The sequence below is a fragment of the Salmo salar genome, chromosome 01, assembly GCF_965601325.2.
Source record: "Salmo salar chromosome 01, fSalSal1, whole genome shotgun sequence".
Lineage (NCBI taxonomy): Eukaryota > Metazoa > Chordata > Actinopteri > Salmoniformes > Salmonidae > Salmo > Salmo salar.
In genome coordinates, this window is record NC_138291.1 from 118,537,321 (window position 1) to 118,557,306 (window position 19,986).

The 19,986-nt window shown below is 46.2% G+C and overlaps 1 protein-coding gene across 2 annotated transcripts in view; it reads left to right on the top strand.

Moving 5' to 3' along the window:
- Positions 1-19,986, top strand: part of LOC145850536 (C-terminal-binding protein 2) — a 283,476-nt gene that overhangs the window by 258,471 nt on the left and 5,019 nt on the right. For both annotated transcript variants that reach the window (XM_082978774.1, XM_082978775.1), the window contains exons 4-7: positions 2,447-2,653; positions 5,005-5,219; positions 13,523-13,653; positions 16,730-16,857. In XM_082978774.1, coding sequence (XP_082834900.1) covers positions 2,447-2,653; positions 5,005-5,219; positions 13,523-13,653; positions 16,730-16,857 — 681 coding nt within the window. The remainder of the gene's footprint in view (positions 1-2,446; positions 2,654-5,004; positions 5,220-13,522; positions 13,654-16,729; positions 16,858-19,986) is intronic.

Genomic DNA, 19,986 nt, shown 5'->3' on the forward strand with positions numbered 1-19,986 from the left:
AAGGGGCTGAATAATTTTGCACGGCCAATTTTTCTGTTTTTTATTTGTTAAAAAAGTTTGAAATATCCAATAAATTTCGTTCCACTTCATAATTGTGTCCCACTTGTTGTTGATTCTTCACAAAAAAATACAGTTTTATATCTTTATGTTTGAAGCCTGAAATGTGGCAAAAGGTCGAAAAGGTCAAGGGGGCCGAATACTTTCGCAAGGCAATGTAACTCTGGCCTCCTCCTCCAGGTGTCTCTTAATCTAACTCTGTATGTCCTCCTCCCCCAGGTGTCTCTTAATCTAACTCTGTATGTCCTCCTCCCCCAGGCATCTCTAACTCTGTATGTCCTCCTCCCCCAGGTGTCTCTAACTCTGTGTGTCCTCCTCCCCCAGGTGTCTCTAACTCTGTATGTCCTCCTCCCCCAGGTGTCTCTTAATCTAACTCTGTATGTCCTCCTCCCCCAGGTGTCTCTAACTCTGTATGTCTCCTCCCCCAGGTGTCTCTAACTCTGTATGTCCTCCTCCCCCAGGTGTCTCTAACTCTGTGTCTCCTCCTCCCCCAGGTGTCTCTAACTCTGTGTCTCCTCCTCCCCCAGGTGTCTCTAACTCTGTGTCTCCTCCTCCCCCAGGTGTCTCTAACTCTGTGTCTCCTCCTCCCCCAGGTGTCTCTAACTCTTTGTGTCCTCCTCCCCCAGGTGTCTCTTAATCTAACTCTGTCCCCCTCCCCCAGGTGTCTCTAACTCTGTATGTCCTCCTCCCCATGTGTCTCTAATTCTGTGTGTCCTCCTCCCCCAGGTGTCTCTTAATCTAACTCTGTCCTCCTCCCCCAGGTGTCTCTAACTCTGTATGTCCTCCTCCCCCAGGTGTCTCTAACTCTGTATGTGTCCTCCTCCCCCAGGTGTCTCTCTCTGTATCTCCTCGTCCTCCAGGTGTCTCTTAATCTAACTCTGTCCTCCTCCCCCAGGTGTCTCTAACTCTGTATGTCTCCTCCCCCAGGTGTCTCCAACTCTGTATGTCCTCCTCCCCCAGGTGCCTCTTAATCTAACTCTGTGTCTCCTCCTCCCCCAGGTGTCTCTAACTCTGTGTCTCCTCCTCCCCCAGGTGTCTCCAACTCTGTATGTCCTCCTCCCCCAGGTGCCTCTTAATCTAACTCTGTATGTCCTCCTCCCCCAGGTGTCTCCAACTCTGTATGTCCTCCTCCCCCAGGTGCCTCTTAATCTAACTCTGTGTCTCCTCCTCCCCCAGGTGTCTCTAACTCTGTGTCTCCTCCTCCCCCAGGTGTCTCCAACTCTGTATGTCCTCCTCCCCCAGGTGCCTCTTAATCTAACTCTGTATGTCCTCCTCCCCCAGGTGTCTCCAACTCTGTATGTCCTCCTCCCCCAGGTGCCTCTTAATCTAACTCTGTATGTCCTCCTCCCCCAGGTGTCTCCAACTCTGTATGTCCTCCTCCCCCAGGTGTCTCTTAATCTAACTCTGTATGTCCTCCTCCCCCAGGCATCTCTAACTCTGTATGTCCTCCTCCCCCAGTTGTCTCTAACTCTGTGTCTCCTCCTCCCCCAGGTGTCTCTTAATCTAACTCTGTCCCCCTCCCCCAGGTGTCTCTAACTCTGTATGTCCTCCTCCCCATGTGTCTCTAATTCTGTGTGTCCTCCTCCCCCAGGTGTCTCTTAATCTAACTCTGTCCTCCTCCCCCAGGTGTCTCTAACTCTGTATGTCCTCCTCCCCCAGGTGTCTCTAACTCTGTATGTGTCCTCCTCCCCCAGGTGTCTCTCTCTGTATCTCCTCGTCCTCCAGGTGTCTCTTAATCTAACTCTGTCCTCCTCCCCCAGGTGTCTCTAACTCTGTATGTCTCCTCCCCCAGGTGTCTCCAACTCTGTATGTCCTCCTCCCCCAGGTGCCTCTTAATCTAACTCTGTGTCTCCTCCTCCCCCAGGTGTCTCTAACTCTGTGTCTCCTCCTCCCCCAGGTGTCTCCAACTCTGTATGTCCTCCTCCCCCAGGTGCCTCTTAATCTAACTCTGTATGTCCTCCTCCCCCAGGTGTCTCCAACTCTGTATGTCCTCCTCCCCCAGGTGCCTCTTAATCTAACTCTGTGTCTCCTCCTCCCCCAGGTGTCTCTAACTCTGTGTCTCCTCCTCCCCCAGGTGTCTCCAACTCTGTATGTCCTCCTCCCCCAGGTGCCTCTTAATCTAACTCTGTATGTCCTCCTCCCCCAGGTGTCTCCAACTCTGTATGTCCTCCTCCCCCAGGTGCCTCTTAATCTAACTCTGTATGTCCTCCTCCCCCAGGTGTCTCCAACTCTGTATGTCCTCCTCCCCCAGGTGTCTCTTAATCTAACTCTGTATGTCCTCCTCCCCCAGGCATCTCTAACTCTGTATGTCCTCCTCCCCCAGTTGTCTCTAACTCTGTGTCTCCTCCTCCCCCAGGTGTCTCTAACTCTGTGTGTCCTCCTGCCCCAGGCGTAGCAGTGTGTAACATCCCGTCGGCCTGCGTGGAGGAGACAGCAGACTCCACCATGTGTCACATCCTCAACCTGTACCGACGAAACACCTGGTTGTACCAGGCTCTCCGGGAGGGCACGCGGGTCCAGAGCGTAGAGCAGATCAGAGAGGTGGCGTCCGGAGCGGCGCGCATCCGTGGGGAGACACTTGGCCTAATAGGCTTCGGTGAGGAACTGTGTGTTTGGAAGGACTCTTCTGTTTTATACTCTTCCTTTTACATCCCTTCTCTCTCTCTCTCTCTCTCTGTCTCTCTCTGTCTCTCTCTGTCTCTCTCTGTCTCTCTCTGTCTCTCTCTGTCTCTTTCTGTCTCTCTCTCCGTCTCTCTGTCTCCCTCTGTCTCTCTCTCTCTTTTTCTTTCTCTCTCTCTCTCTCTGTCTCTCTCTCGCTCTGTGTCTCTGTCTCTCTGTCTCTCTGTCTCTCTCTCTCTCGCTCTCTCTCCCTCTCTCTCATCTCTCTCTCTCCCCCCTCTCTCTCCCCCTCTCTCTCACTCTCTCTTTCTCTCTCTCTCTTGCTCTCTCTCTCTCTCTCTCTCTCTCTCTCTCTCTCTCTCTCTCTCGCTCTCTCGCGCTCTCTCTCTTTCTCTTTCTCTCTCTCTCGGTCTCTCTCTCTCTCTCTCTCTCGCTCTCTCTTTCTCTTTCTCTCTCTCTCTCTCTCTCTCTCTCTAATGCCCCCTCTCTCTGTATGGCTGAGAGACACAGTTGGTCTTTATCGTGGACACTGTCTCTCCCTCAATCAATTAATCAAATCAAATGTATTTATAAAGCCATTTTTGACATCAGCCGATGTCACGAAGTGCTTATACAGAAACCCAGTCTAAAACCCCAAACAAATCAAATCAAATTTATTTATATAGCCCTTCTTACATCAGCTGATATCTCAAAGTGCTGTACAGAAACCCAGCCTAAAACCCCAAACAGCAAGCAATGTAGAAGCACGGTGGCTAGGAAAAACTCTCTTGAAAGGCCAGAACCTAGGAAGAAACCTGGAGAGGAACCAGGCTATGAGGGGTGGCCAGTCCTCTTCTGGCTGTGCCGGGTGGAGATTATAACAGAACATGGCCAAGATGTTCAAACGTTCATAGATGACCAGCAGGGTCAAATAATAATAATCCCAGTGGTTGTAGAGGGTGCAACAGGTCAGCACCTCAGGAGTAAATGTCAGTTGGCTTTTCATAGCCGATCATTCAGAGTATCTCTACCGCTCTTGCTATCTCTAGAGAGTTGAAAACAGCAGGTCTGGGACAGGTAGGACGTCCGGTGAACAGGTCAGGGTTCCATAGCTGCAGACAGAACACTTGAAACTGGAGCAACAGCATGACCAGTGTCCCTGTCTCTTCCTCCGTCTCTCTATCTCTCTCTTTCTCCATTTGTTGTGTGGGCTGTAGAGTCCAGTCCAGTCCAGTAGGAGTGATAACATACGGTGTGTCAGTACATTTCAGCAGGGCTGCTCTGGCCAACCTTCTCTCCTCCTCCTTGGCTGTTTCCTTTGTGTCAGTCAGCCTGTAGGATGTCGCAGGCGCTATGGACAGGGACAGGAACACACACACAGGCCGTATGGACAGGGACACAGACACACACACAGGCCGTATGGACAGGGACACACACACAGGCCATATGGACAGGGACACACACACAGGCCGTATGGACAGGGACACAGACACACACACAGGCCGTATGGACAGGGACACACACACAGGCCGTATGGACAGGGACACACACACAGGCCGTATGGACAGGGACACGGACACACACACAGGCCGTATGGACAGGGACACGGACACACACACAGGCCGTATGGACAGGTCTTTCATTCTCTTTGTCTGCGCCGGAGCCAGTGAGAGCTGCAGCTGTGTCTGTTCCTCTCAGACGGGACACTCTCTCTACCATGTCAGCATGGCTCAGCGTTCCTCTCAGACTGGACACTCTCTCTCCCTGACAATTGTGTTGGGGAGGGCTGAGTAGGCAAGGCTGATGCTAAGGGTCCTGTGCCAGGCCCTGTTCTCTGGGCTAAGGGACAATGAGACACTAGGCAGGTGGTGTAGAGGGGGTTGGAGAGAGCAGAGAGAGGGGAGAGAGAGATAAAACCCATTGAATTGAGAGGAGAGAGAGAGAGGGAGGAGAGAGAGAGGAGAGGAGAGGAGAGGAGAGGAGAGGAGAGGAGAGGAGAGGAGAGGAGAGGAGAGGAGAGGAGAGGAGAGGAGAGGAGAGGAGAGGAGAGGAGAGGAGAGGAGAGGAGAGGAGAGGAGAGAACCGAGAGAGGGAACAGAGAGCTCCTCCATCTGGCTGCCCATCCCACACTGAGATGAGACAGGACAAGACAGGCCCAGGACAAGACAAGACAGGACACACACAATATGGCTTTGCTGTTTGTAAGGTTGTGTGTGTGTGTGTGTGTGCGTGCGCGTGCGTATTGATGTTGTGACTAAACCATGCTCTCTGTCTCTGTGTGTGGGTGCGTGCGTGTGTGCCTGCGTGCGTATTGATGTTGTGACTAAACCATGCTCTCTGTGTGTGAAGGTCGTTCGGGTCAGGCGGTGGCCGTGCGGGCCAAGGTGTTTGGCTTCAACGTGATCTTCTACGACCCCTACCTGCAGGACGGCTTGGAGCGTTCCCTGGGCGTCCAGCGCGTCTACACCCTACAGGACCTCCTTTACCAGTCAGACTGTGTGTCTCTGCACTGCAACCTGAACGAACACAACCACCATCTCATCAACGACTTCACCATCAAACAGGTAGAGAGGACAGACACACAGCTGACCTTTGACCTTTATGGTATAACTCACTGACTCCCAGTCAGTTATTCATTCATATAGTTATTAATAAGTTATTCATTCATATAGTTATTAATATGAGTTATTAATCAGACTGTCCTTAACACCTCATCATCCTTATATATATATATATTATATATGATATGTTATCATTATTAACTACCAACTCTGCCTAGAAGGCCAGCTTTCTTGAGTCGCCTCTTCACTGTTGACATTGAGACTGGTGTTTTGTGGGTACTATTTAATGAAGCTGCCAGTTGAGGACTTGTGAGTCGTCTGTTTCTCAAACTAGACACTCTAATGTACTTGTTCTCTTGCTCAGTTGTGCACCGGGGCCTCCCACTCCTCTTTCTATTCTGGTTAGAGCCAGTTTGTGCTGTTCTGTGAAGGGAGTAGTACACAGCGTTGTAGAAGATCTTCAGATTCTTGGCAATTTCTCACATGGAATAGCCTTCATTTCTCAGAACAAGAATAGACTGACGAGTTTCAGAAGAAAGGTCTTTGTTTCAGGCCATTTTGATCCTGTAATCGAACCCTGAAATGCTGATGCTCCAGATACTCAACTAGTCTAAAGAAGGCCAGTTTTATTGCTTCTTTAATCAGGACAACAGTTTTCAGCTGTGCTAAAATAATTGCAAAAGGCTTTTCTAATGATCAATTAGCCTTTTAAAATGATAAACTTGGATTAGCTAACACAACGTGCCACTGGAACACAGGAGTGATGGTTGCTGATAATGGGCCTCTGTACGCCTATGAAGATATTCCATAATAAATCTGCTGTTTCCAGCTACAATAGTCATTTACAACATTAACAATGTCTACACTGTATTTCTGATCAATTTGATGTTATTTTAGTGGACAAAATGTTTTGCTTTTCTTTCAAAAACAAGTACATTTCTAAGTGGCCCCAAACTTTTGAATGGTAGTGTACATATGATATGAGTAATGTAAGATATGTAAACATTATTAAAGTGGCATTATTTAGAGTGGCATTTTCTAAAGTGACTGGTGATCCATTTATTAAAGTGGCCAGTGATTTGGCTCTGTATAGCAGTCTGATGGACTTGAGATAAAAGCTGTTTTTCAGTCTCTCGGTCCCAGCTTTGATGCACCTGTACTGACCTCGCCTTCTGGATGATAGCGGGGTGAACAGGCAGTGGCTCAGGTGGTTGTTGTCCTTGATAATCTTTTTGGCCTTCCTGTGACATTGGGTGCTGTAGGTGTCCTGGAGGACAGGTAGTTTGCACCCGGTGATGTGTTGTGCAGACCACACCACCCTCTGGAGAGCCTTACGGTTGAGGGCGGTGCAGTTGCCGTACCAGGCTGTGATACAGTCCGACAGGATGCTCTCGATTGTACATCTGTAAAAGTTTTTCAGGGTTTTGGGTGACAAGCCAAATTTCTTCAGCCTCCTGAGGTTGAAGAGGTGCTGTTGCACCTTCTTCACCACGCTGTCTGTGTTGGTGGACCATTTCAGTTTGTCCGTGACGTGTACGCCGAGGAACTTAACCTCTATGGGCTAGGCGGGACGAATTCGTCCCACCTACGTAACAGCCAGTCTAATCCAGTGGCGCGATTTTTGAATCGTTTGAAATACTATTACTTCAATTTCTCAAACATATGACTATTTTACAGCTATTTAAAGACAAGACTCTCGTTTATCTAACCACACTGTCCGATTTCAAAAAGGCTTTACAACGAAAGCAAAACATTAGATGATGTCAGGAGAGTGCCCAGCCAGAAATAATCAGACACCCATTTTTCAAGCTAGCATATAATGTCACCAAAACCCAAACCACAGCTAAATGCAGCACTAACCTTTTATGATCTTCATCAGATGACACACCTAGGACATTATGTTATACAATACATGCATGTCTGTTCAATCAAGTTCATATTTATATCAAAAAACAGCTTTTTACATTAGCATGTGACGTTCAGAAAAAGCATACCCCCCGCAAAATTCCGGGGAATTTACTAACAGTTTGCTAAATTACTCACGATAAACGTTCACAAAAAGCATAACAATTATTTTAAGAATTATAGATACATTACTCCTCTATGCACTCGATATGTCCGATTTTAAAATAGCTTTTCGGATGAAGCACATTTTGCAATATTCTAAGTACATAGCCCAGCCATCACGGCTAGCTATTTAGACACCCGGCAAGATTAGCCTTCACCATAATAACATTTCCTATGAAAAAAATGTTCTTACCTTTCCTGTTCTTCGTCAGAATGCACGCCCAGGACTTCTACTTCAATAACAAATGTAGGTTTGGTCCCAAATAATCCATAGTTATATCCAAATAGCGTCGTTTTGTTCGTGCGTTCTAGACACTATACGAATGGTAATCCACGGTCGTGCGCATTACATTTACATTTACATTTTAGTCATTTAGCAGACGCTCTTATCCAGAGCGACTTACAGTAGTGAATGCATTCAGTTCATACAACTCAGTCCGGCTTTTAACTTACTCTTGAAAGTTGTAATAGTAGAATGCACAAATTGGGAAGTGCATCATCAGTTTTTTCTCGTCATGTCAGTCATTGCATACCTTTCCCCAATCCTGGAAGGGGGGCCTGAGTGAAAAAGTTTGGGAACACTTGACCCATTGTACAACATCAGGTCTTACCAACACAAGCCCCAGGATCTCTTTACACCATGATCACTCACTTTTCAAAACAAATGCCAGATGCACACAGAGGACATGTCTCAACTTTTCATTGAGAGGATTTTAGCATCTCAATTTTGTCTTTTCTTTAATGAAATTCCTGTACGGTTAAAATGTGTTTTGTACAGGAATCCTTATAGAATCCATTATGTTATTTTTCTTCTCATGTTTTCTTAATATAGTGTTATCCTGTTAGGTTGGCTCTGCATTCATAAACAAAATGTCATTGTTTGCTGTATATGTCATTGTTGAGTATTCAATCTTGTTCAAAGTAAATAGCCTACTTCCTGACCTTAAATAGAAACATTTTATAGATTTTATATTTTATATATGCGCATGGCGCATGGCGTGACAAAAAATGTCTAAATATTCCATTACCGTACTTCGAAGCATGTCAACCGCTGTTTAAAACCAATTTTTATGCCATTTATCTCGTAGAAAAGCGATAATATTCCGACCGGGAATCTGCAATAAACTAAACAGCTGAATTAAAATACTCCACGGGGGCTAATCGCGCACGCGCCTCATTCCATTGTCACCTAATGGGACACTTGGATAAGGTGATAATCTGTTTCAGCCTGAGGCTGCCTCGTCAACCTTCATGATTTTCCCGGGTCCTGAGAGCTTATTGGAGCCCTGGGAATTGTCACGTTACAGCTAAGATCCTTACTCTTCAATAAACAGATGCAAGACGCACGACTCCTTGTCAAACAGGCCACTTCCTGCATGAAACCTTGTCAGGTTTTTGCCTGCCATAGGAGTTCTGTTATACTCACAGACACCATTCAAACAGTTTTAGAAACTTTAGGGTGTTTTCTATCCAAACCTGAACAATAATATGCATATTCTAGCTTCTGAGTTGGTGTAGGAGGCAGTTAAAAATGGGCACATATTTTTTCCAAAATTCTCAATACTGCCCCCTAGCCCAAACAGGTTCAAACTTTCCACCCTCTCCACTACTGTCCCGTCGATGTGGATAGGGGGATGCTCCCTCTGCTGTTTCCTGAAGTCCACGAGCATCTCCTTTGTTTTGTTGATGTTGAGTGAGAGGTTGTTTCCTGGCACCACACTCCGAGGGCCCTCACCTCCTCCCTGTAGGCCGTCTCGTTGTTGTTGGTAATCAAGCCCACTAATGTCGTCTGCAAACCTGATGATTGAGTTGGAGGCGTGCATGGCCACGCAGTCGTGGGTCAACAGGAAGTACAGGAGGGGGCTGAGCACGCACCCTTGTGGGACCCCAGTGTTGAGGGTCAGCGAAGTGGAGATGTTGTTTCCCATCTTCACCACCTGGGGGCGGCCCGTCAGAAAGTCCAGGACCCAGTTGCACAAGGCGGGGTTGAGACCCAGGGCTTCCAGCTTGATGATGAGCTTGGAGGGTACTATGGTGTTGAATGCTGAGATGTAGTCAATGAACAGCATTCTTACATAGTTATTCCTCTTGTCCAGATGGGATAGGGCAGTGTGCAGTGTGATGGCGATTGCATCGTTTGTGGATCTGTTGGGGTGGTAAGCAAATTGAAGTGGGTCTAGGGTGTCAGGTAAGGTAGAGGTGATATGATCCTTAACTAGCCTCTCAAAGCACTTCATGATGACAGAAGTGAGTGGTACGGGGCGATAGTCATTTAGTTCAGTTACCTTTGCCTTCTTGGGTACAGGAACAATGGTGGACATCTTGAAGCACGTGGGAACAGCAGACTGAGATAGGGAGCGATTGAATATGCCCATAAACACACCAGCCACTCTGCGCATGCTCTGAGGACGCGGCTAGGGATGCCATCTGGGCCGGCAGCCTTGCGAGGGTTAACACGTTTAACCTCTATGGGCTAGGTGGGACGCTTGCGTCCCACCTACGTAACAGCCACTGGCAGCCTGTGGCGCGATTTTCAAAACCTTAAAAATCCTATTACTTCAATTTCTCAAACATATGACTATTTTACAGCTATTTAACCTCTCTAGGCTAGGCGGGACGAATTCGTCCCACCTACGTAACAGCCACTGCAAGCCTGTGGCGCGATTTTCAAAACGTTAAAAATCCTATTACTTCAATTTCTCAAACATATGACTATTTTACAGCTATTTAACCTCTATGGGACCGGCGGGACGAATTCGTCCCACCTACGTAACAGCCACTGCCATCCTGTGGCGCGATTTTCAAAATCTTCAAAATCATATTACTTCAATTTCTCAAACATATGACTATTTTACAGCCATTTAAAGATAAGACTCTCGTTAATCTAACCACACTGTCCGATTTCAAAAAGGCTTTACAACGAAAGCAAAACATTAGATTATGTCAGCAGAGTACCAAGCCAGAAATAATCAGACACCCATTTTTCAAGCCAGCATATAATGTCACCAAAACCCAGAAGACAGCTAAATGCAGCACTCACCTTTGATGATCTTCATCAGATGACAACCCTAGGACATTATGTTATACAATACATGCATGTTTTGTTCAATCAAGTTCATATTTATATCAAAAACCAGCTTTTTACATTAGCATGTGACGTTCAGAACTAGCATACCCCCCGCAACTTCCGGGGAATTCGCTAACATTTTACTAAATTACTCACGATAAACGTTCACAAAAAGCATAACAATTATTTTAAGAATTATAGATACAGACCTCCTCTATGCACTCGATATGTCCGATTTTAAAATAGCTTTTTGGTGAAAGCACATTTTGCAATATTCTAAGTACATAGCCCAGGCATCACGGGCTCGCTATTTAGACACCCGGCAAGTTTAGCACTCACCATAATCATATTTACTATTATAAAAGTTTGATTACCTTTTGTTGTCTTCGTCAGAATGCACACCCAGGACTGCTACTTCAATAACAAATGTTGGTTTGGTCCAAAATAATCCATCGTTATATCCGAATAGCGGCGTTTTGTTCGTGCGTTCCAGACACTATCCGAAATAGTAAAGAAGTGTCGCGCGCATGGCGCAATTCGTGACAATAAAATTCTAAATATTCCATTACCGTACTTCGAAGCATGTCAACCGCTGTTTAAAATCAATTTTTACGACATTTTTCTCGTAGAAAAGCGATAATATTCCGACAGGGAATCTCCTTTTCGGCAAACAGAGGAAAAAATCCCAAAGGCGGGGGCGGTCGGGTCACGCGGATAAGCCCAGTGTCCCTTGATCGGCCACTTGAGAAAGGCGATAATGTGTTTCAGCCTGGGGCTGGAATGACGACATTCTGTTTTTTCCCGGGCTCTGAGCGCCTATGGACGACGTGGGAAGTGTCACGTTAGAGCAGAGATCCTTAGTAAATGATAGAGATGGAAAAGAAGTTCAACAAATGGTCAGACAGGCCACTTCCTGTAAAGGAATCTCTCAGGTTTTGACCTGCCATTTGAGTTCTGTTATACTCACAGACACCATTCAAACAGTTTTAGAAAATTTAGGGTGTTTTCTATCCATATGTAATAAGTATATGCATATTCTAGTTACTGGGTAGGAGTGGTAACCAGATTAAATCGGGTATGTTTTTTATCCAGCCGTGTCAATACTGCCCCCTAGCCCTAACAGGTTAAATGTTTTACTCACATCGGGCCCCGGGGAAGGGGGGGGGGGGGTGCAGTCCTTGTTAGCGGGTCGCGTCGGTGGAACTGTATTATCCTCACATGTCGTGAAGTAAAACTTGTCAAAAATATAAATAGTAAAGTACAGATCCCCCAAAAAATGACTTAATTAGTACTTTAAAGTATTTTTACTTAAGTACTTTGCACCACTGGCTGAGTAGCACAGAGAGGGGAAATGTTATTGCTGTGTCAATATTACACAATAACACCAGACCCTGTCTTGTCTGACACCTGGTGGAGGAGACCTCTCTCTCTGTTTCCTCTTCCTCTCTGACTCTTTCAGGTTGACTTCACTGCTCAGAGCTGCTGTCAATACAACAATACCCCATCTGGTCTGTCTAGTCTGCCACCTGGTGGAGGAGAGGAGCATTACACATACCTCCATTATCTCAGTTTCCTCTTCTGTTCTGTCATGTTTCTATTCTTTCTGGTTGACTTCACATCTGAGAGAAAGACAGAGAACAGAATAGAGAAGGCTCTATCTCTTAACCTAGTTCTTAACTCCTCTCCTTTTGTCTCTTCTATGTTGTTCTCTCAAGGCTGCATCTTCTTATCTTCTCAAAACCAGTCACATTTTGTCTTCTTTTCTCTCCACCCCCCTCCAGACACTGACAGGCTACAGCCCTGAGCTTCTAAGTAAAGCTTTCTTTCTAGTGTGTGTGTGTGTGCGTGTCTGTCTGTCTGTCTGTCTGTCTGTCTGTCTGTCTGTCTGTCTGTCTGTCTGTCTGTCTGTCTGTCTGTCTGTCTGTCTGTCTGTCTGTCTGTCTGTCTGTCTGTCTGTCTGTCTGTCTGTCTGTCTGTCTGTCTGTCTGTCTGTGTGTGTGTGTGTGTGTGTCTCAGAGTAGAACACAGCCATAATAAAAGGATGATTGGCAGCACAAGGGCTTTTCATGTCCTGGATTTCATATTTTGTCTAGATTTAAGGGATTACAGTTTCTTCCAAGAATATTAATTGGATTTTTCTGGAGCTGTTGTTTTTCTCGCTAGCAGTTTTTTGTTGTTGTCTAGTACAGTTATCAACTGTCATCTTGTCCTCAACGTAGTGCACTATAAAGGAAATAGGGTTCCATTTGGGACATGCCCATCTACAGCCAACTATGTGAGCTGAGCCAAGTAGTGCACTATCAAGGGAATAGGGTTCCATTTGGGACTAGGGTTTCATTTGGGACGTACACATGCACACAATTCTTAAAGCACTTTTGACAGTCATCCTTCAGAGCTGATTTTCCTCAGGTGTAGATGTCTCTCTATGGGGATGAGACAGACATTTGTGTGTGTGTGTGCATGTGTTGCCCAGGTGCTCAGCTTGTCATGTTTTCAGAAGAGCATTCAGTGGAGCGTCAAAGACGTTCTAGGCTCTTCTCCAGCTCTATCAGTTTGTCATCTGTATTCTGGTCTCTCTTCTACAGCTCTATCAGTTTGTCATCTGTATTCTAGTCTCTCTTCTCCAGCTCTATCAGTTTGTCATCTGTATTCTAGTCTCTCTTCTACAGCTCTATCAGTTTGTCATCTGTATTCTGGTCTCTCTTCCTACAGCTCTATCAGTTTGTCATCTGTATTCTAGTCTCTCTTCTCCAGCTCTATCAGTTTGTCATCTGTATTCTAGTCTCTCTTCTACAGCTCTATCAGTTTGTCATCTGTATTCTAGTCTCTCTTCTCCAGCTCTATCAGTTTGTCATCTGTATTCTAGTCTCTCTTCTCCAGCTCTATCAGTTTGTCATCTGTATTCTAGTCTCTCTTCTACAGCTCTATCAGTTTGTCATCTGTATTCTGGTCTCTCTTCTACAGCTCTATCAGTTTGTCATCTGTATTCTAGTCTCTCTTCTCCAGCTCTATCAGTTTGTCATCTGTATTAAGATACTTAAAAGAAGGACGCAAACAAATTCTTTGTAATAACTTTGTTGGTGGTGCCCCTCTTTAGATCAAATCAACCCCCCCTCTCTCTCTCATCTTTCTCTTTCACCCCCCCCCCCCCCCCCCCCCCCGACCCTTATAGATGCGCCAGGGAGCGTTCCTGGTGAATGCAGCGCGGGGAGGGCTGGTGGATGAGAAGGCCCTGGCTCAGGCCCTGAAGGAGGGGAGGATACGTGGCGCTGCCCTGGACGTGCACGAGATAGAACCGTTCAGGTGAGACACACGTGCACACACACACACACACACACACACACCCACACACACACACACACACACACACACACACACACACGTGGACATCCACTACACAGAACCATTGAAGTGAGACACACAGTGGATGAGGATATAGTTTACCTGGCAGTAACACCTCAGTATAGTTTACCTGACAGTAACACCTCAGTATAGTTTACCTGACAATAACACCTCAGTATAGTTTACCTGGCAGTAACACCTCAGTATAGTTCACCTGGCAGGAACACCTCAGTATAGTTTACCTGACAATAACACCTCAGTATAGTTTACCTGGCAGTAACACCTCAGTATAGTTTACCTGGCAGTAACACCTCAGTATAGTTCACCTGGCAGTAACACCTCAGTATAGTTTACCTGGCAGTAACACCTCTACCAGCTCAGTATAGTTTACCTGACAGTAACACCTCAGAATAGTTTACCTGGCAGTAACACCTCAATATAGTTCACCTGGCAGGAACACCTCAGTATAGTTTACCTGGCAGTAACACCTCTACCAGCTCAGTATAGTTTACCTGACAGTAACACCTCTACCAGCTCAGTATAGTTTACCTGGCAGTAACACCTCTACCAGCTCAGTATAGTTTACCTGACAGTAACACCTCAGTATAGTTTACCTGACAGTAACACCTCAGTATAGTTTACCTGACAGTAACACCTCTACCACCTCAGTATAGTTTACCTGGCAGTAACACCTCTACCAGCTCAGTATAGTTTACCTGGCAGTAACACCTCCTACCACCTCAGTATAGTTTACCTGGCAGTAACACCTCAGTATAGTTTACCTGGCAGTAACACCTCAGTATAGTTTACCTGGCAGTAACACCTCAGTATAGTTTACCTGGCAGTAACACCTTTACCAGCTCAGTATAGTTTACCTGACAGTAACAACTCAGTATAGTTTACCTGGCAGTAACACCTCAGTATAGTTTACCTGGCAGTAACACCTTTACCAGCTCAGTATAGTTTACCTGACAGTAACAACTCAGTATAGTTTACCTGACAGTAACACCTCTACCAGCTCAGTATAGTTTACCTGACAATAACACCTCAGTATAGTTTACCTGGCAATAACACCTCAGTATAGTTTACCTGACAGTAACACCTCAGTATAGTTTACCTGACAATAACACCTCAGTATAGTTTACCTGACAGTAACACCTCAGTATAGTTTAACTGACAGTATCACCTCAGTATAGTTTACCTGGCAGTAACACCTCTACCAGCTCAGTATAGTTTACCTGACAGTAACACCTCTACCAGCTCAGTATAGTTTACCTGGCAGTAACACCTCAGTATAGTTTACCTGGCAGTAACACCTCAGTATAGTTTACCTGACAGTAACACCTCAGTATAGTTTACCTGGCAGTAACACCTCAGTATAGTTTACCCGGCAGTAACACCTCTACCAGCTCAGTATAGTTTACCTGACAGTAACACCTCAGTATAGTTTACCTGACAGTAACACCTCAGTATAGTTTACCTGACAGTAACACCTCTACCAGCTCAGTATAGTTTACCTGGCAGTAACACCTCAGTATAGTTTACCTGGCAGTAACACCTCAGTATAGTTTACCTGACTGTGCTGTTGAGGTCAATAGACATCTTTCAACGAGTCACTCCAGATCTATAGGCCTTCATAGTATCAACAGGTGGACCTTCCCAGGGGGACAGTTTACTTTAGGAGCTTTCATTGAGGGTTAGTTATGGTGTTGAGGGTTAGTTCTGGTGTTGATGGTTAGTTATGGTTTTGAGGGTTATTTATGGTTTTGAGGGTTAGTTATAGTGTTGAGGGTTTGTTATGGTGTTGAGGGTTACTTGTGGTGTTGAGGGTTAGTTCTGGTGTTGAGGGTTACTTGTGGTGTTGAGGGTTAGTTCTGGTGTTGAGGGTTACTTCTGGTGTTGAGGGTTAGTTCTGGTGTTGAGGGTTTGTTATGGTTTGAGGGTTTGTTATGGTGTTGAGGGTTAGTTCTGGTGCTGAGGGTTAGTTCTGGTGCTGAGGGTTAGTTCTGGTGCTGAGGGTTAGTTCTGGTGCTGAGGGTTAGTTCTGGTGCTGAGGGTTAGTTCTGGTGCTGAGGGTTAGTTCTGGTGCTGAGGGTTAGTTCTGGTGTTGAGGGTTGGTTATGGTGTTGAGGGTTAGTTCTGGTGCTGAGGGTTGGTTATGGTGTTGAGGGTTAGTTCTGGTGTTGAGGGTTAGTTCTGGTGTTGAGGGTTAGTTCTGGTGCTGAGGGTTAGTTCTGGTGTTGAGGGTTAGTTCTGGTGTTGAGGGTTAGTTATGGTGCTGAGGGTTCGTTCTTGTGCTGAGGGTTAGTTCTTGTGCTGAGGGTTAGTTCTGGTGTTGAGGGTTAGTTCTGGACCTGAGGGTTAGTTCTGGTGCTGAGGGTTAGTTCTGGTGCTGAGGGTTAGTTCTGGTGCTGAGGGTTAGTTATGGTGCTGAGGGTTAGTTATGGTGCTGAGGGTTAGTTCTGGTGCTGAGGGTTAGTTCTGGTGCTGAGGGTTAGTTCTGGTGATGAGGGTTAGTTCTGGTGATGAGGGTTAGTTATGGTGTTGAGGGTTGGTTATGGTGTTGAGGGTTAGTTCTGGTGCTGAGGGTTGGTTATGGTGTTGAGGGTTAGTTCTGGTGTTGAGGGTTAGTTCTGGTGTTGAGGGTTAGTTATGGTGCTGAGGGTTCGTTCTGGTGCTGAGGGTTCGTTCTGGTGCTGAGGGTTCGTTCTGGTGCTGAGGGTTAGTTCTGGTGCTGAGGGTTAGTTCTGGTGCTGAGGGTTAGTTCTGGTGCTGAGGGTTAGTTCTGGTGCTGAGGGTTAGTTCTGGTGCTGAGGGTTAGTTCTGGTGCTGAGGGTTAGTTCTGGTGCTGAGGGTTAGTTATGGTGCTGAGGGTTAGTTATGGTGATGAGGAGATTAAGTGAGGAGACGAGGAGAGGAAATTAGGAGATGAGGAGATGAAGAGAGGAGATTAAGGATTAAGATTAAGGAGATGAAGAAGCCACTGCCTGATTTGACTGATGGGTCTGATACTTGTTCTCTCTATCCCCCCCTCTAGTTTTGCTACAGGCCCTCTAAAGGATGCTCCCAACCTGATCTGTACACCACACACAGCCTGGTACAGTGAACAGGCTTCTCTGGAGATGAGAGAGGCAGCTGCCACCGAGATACGAAGAGCCATCAGCGGTACGCCTGTTCCCAGCACCTCACTAGTCAGGAACCATGTTCCCCAGCACCTCACTAGTCAGGGACCATGTCCCCCAGCACCTCACTAGTCAGGGACCCTGTTACCCAGCACCTCACTAGTCAGGGACCCTGTTCCCCAGCACCTCACTAGTCAGGGACCATGTTCCCCTGCACCTCACTAGTCAGGGACCCTGTCCCCCAGCACCTCACTAGTCAGGGACCCTGTTCCCCTGCACCTCACTATTCAGCGACCCTGTTCCCCTGCACCTCACTAGTCAGGGACCATGTTCCCCAGCACCTCACTAGTCAGGGACCATGTTCCCCAGCACCTCACTAGTCAGGGACCCTGTTCCCCTGCACCTCACTAGTCAGGGACCCTGTTCCCCTGCACCTCACTAGTCAGGGACCCTGTTCCCCAGCACCTCACTAGTCAGGGACCCTGTTCCCCAGCACCTCACTAGTCAGGGACCATGTTCCCCAGCACCTCACTAGTCAGGGACCCTGTTCCCCAGCACCTCACTAATCAGGAACCATGTTCCCCAGCACCACACTAGTCAGGAACCCTGTTCCCCAGCACCTCACTAGTCAGGGACCCTGTTACCCAGCACCTCACTAGTCAGGGACCCTGTTCCCCAGCACCTCACTAATCAGGAACCATGTTCCCCAGCACCTCACTAGTCAGGAACCCTGTTCCCCAGCACCTCACTAGTCAGGGACCATGCACAACAAGTACTTCACCAGATTGTCTGCTATATAGCTCATTTTCATTTGCAGTACTATATCGTTAGGCCGGGATTCAATTCATGTCATGTTGTACAGCAGTATGGACAAAGCGCCTTTTAAAGGCAATGTTCCCACGTTCACATTTAAAGTAAACGTTGGAGATGTCTCCTCAGGTTGATTCCCGTCCTAATTATCCAGAATAACATGGCTCTCTGGAGGGGCATTTAGTTAGTGTCCCTAACAGTCATTTTTAGGTCCAATAGGTCCAGTAGATCCAGTAGGTCCAATAGGTCCAGTAGGTCCAGTAGATCCAGTAGGTCCAATAGATCCAATAGGTCCAGTAGATCCAGTAGGTCCAGTAGGTCCCATAGCTAACATCTCCCCATCCCATAGCTAACATCTCCCCATCCCATAGCTAACATCTCAACCATCCCATAGCTAACATCTCCCCATCCCATAGCTAACACCTCCCCATCCCATAGCTAACATCTCCCCATCCCATAGCTAACATCTCCCATAGCTAACATCTCCCCATCCCATAGCTAACATCTCCCCATCCCATAGCTAACACCTCCCCATCCCATAGCTAACACCTCCCCATCCCATAGCTAACATCTCCCCATCCCATAGCTAACATCTCCCCATCCCATAGCTAACATCTCCCCATCCCATAGCTAACATCTCCCATAGCTAACATCTCCCCATCCCATAGCTAACATCTCCCCATCCCATAGCTAACACCTCCCCATCCCATAGCTAACATCTCTCCATCCCATAGCTAACATCTCCCATAGCTAATGTCGTGTCTTTGGGGTACTATTAAACTGAAGACATGTTTATCAATTAACCTGTTAGGGCTAGGGGGCAGTATTGACACGGCTGGATAAAAAACATACCCGATTTAATCTGGTTACCACTCCTACCCAGTAACTAGAATATGCATATACTTATTACATATGGATAGAAAACACCCTAAATTTTCTAAAACTGTTTGAATGGTGTCTGTGAGTATAACAGAACTCAAATGGCAGGTCAAAACCTGAGAGATTCCTTTACAGGAAGTGGCCTGTCTGACCATTTCTTGAACTTCTTTTCCATCTCTATCATTTACTAAGGATCTCTGCTCTAACGTGACACTTCCCACGTCGTCCATAGGCGCTCAGAGCCCGGGAAAAAACAGAATGTCGTCATTCCAGCCCCAGGCTGAAACACATTATCGCCTTTCTCAAGTGGCCGATCAAGGGACACTGGGCTTATGCGCGTGACCCCGACCGCCCCCGCCTTTGGGATTTTTTCCTCTGTTTGCCGAAAAGGAGATTCCCTGTCGGAATATTATCGCTTTTCTACGAGAAAAATGTCGTAAAAATTGATTTTAAACAGCGGTTGACATGCTTCGAAGTACGGTAATGGAATATTTAGAATTTTATTGTCACGAATTGCGCCATGCGCGCGACACTTCTTTACTATTTCGGATAGTGTCTGGAACGCACGAACAAAACGCCGCTATTCGGATATAACGATGGATTATTTTGGACCAAACCAACATTTGTTATTGAAGTAGCAGTCCTGGGTGTGCATTCTGACGAAGACAACAAAAGGTAATCAAACTTTTATAATAGTAAATATGATTATGGTGAGTGCTAAACTTGCCGGGTGTCTAAATAGCGAGCCCGTGATGCCTGGGCTATGTACTTAGAATATTGCAAAATGTGCTTTCACCAAAAAGCTATTTTAAAATCGGACATATCGAGTGCATAGAGGAGGTCTGTATCTATAATTCTTAAAATAATTGTTATGCTTTTTGTGAACGTTTATCGTGAGTAATTTAGTAAAATGTTAGCGAATTCCCCGGAAGTTTGCGGGGGGTATGCTAGTTCTGAACGTCACATGCTAATGTAAAAAGCTGGTTTTTGATATAAATATGAACTTGATTGAACAAAACATGCATGTATTGTATAACATAATGTCCTAGGGTTGTCATCTGATGAAGATCATCAAAGGTGAGTGCTGCATTTAGCTGTCTTCTGGGTTTTGGTGACATTATATGCTGGCTTGAAAAATGGGTGTCTGATTATTTCTGGCTTGGTACTCTGCTGACATAATCTAATGTTTTGCTTTCGTTGTAAAGCCTTTTTGAAATTGGACAGTGTGGTTAGATTAACGAGAGTCTTGTCTTTAAATAGCTGTAAAATAGTCATATGTTTGAGAAATTGAAGTAATAGGATTTTTAAGGTTTTGAAAATCGCGCCACAGGATAGCAGTGGCTGTTACGTAGGTGGGACGCAATTCGTCCCGCCTAGCCCATAGAGGTTAACTCCCTGTAATTATTGTCACGCGATCAAACTGATTAATCGTTTAATTGTAATTAACTAGGAGATCGGGGCACCAAGGAAAATATTCAGATTA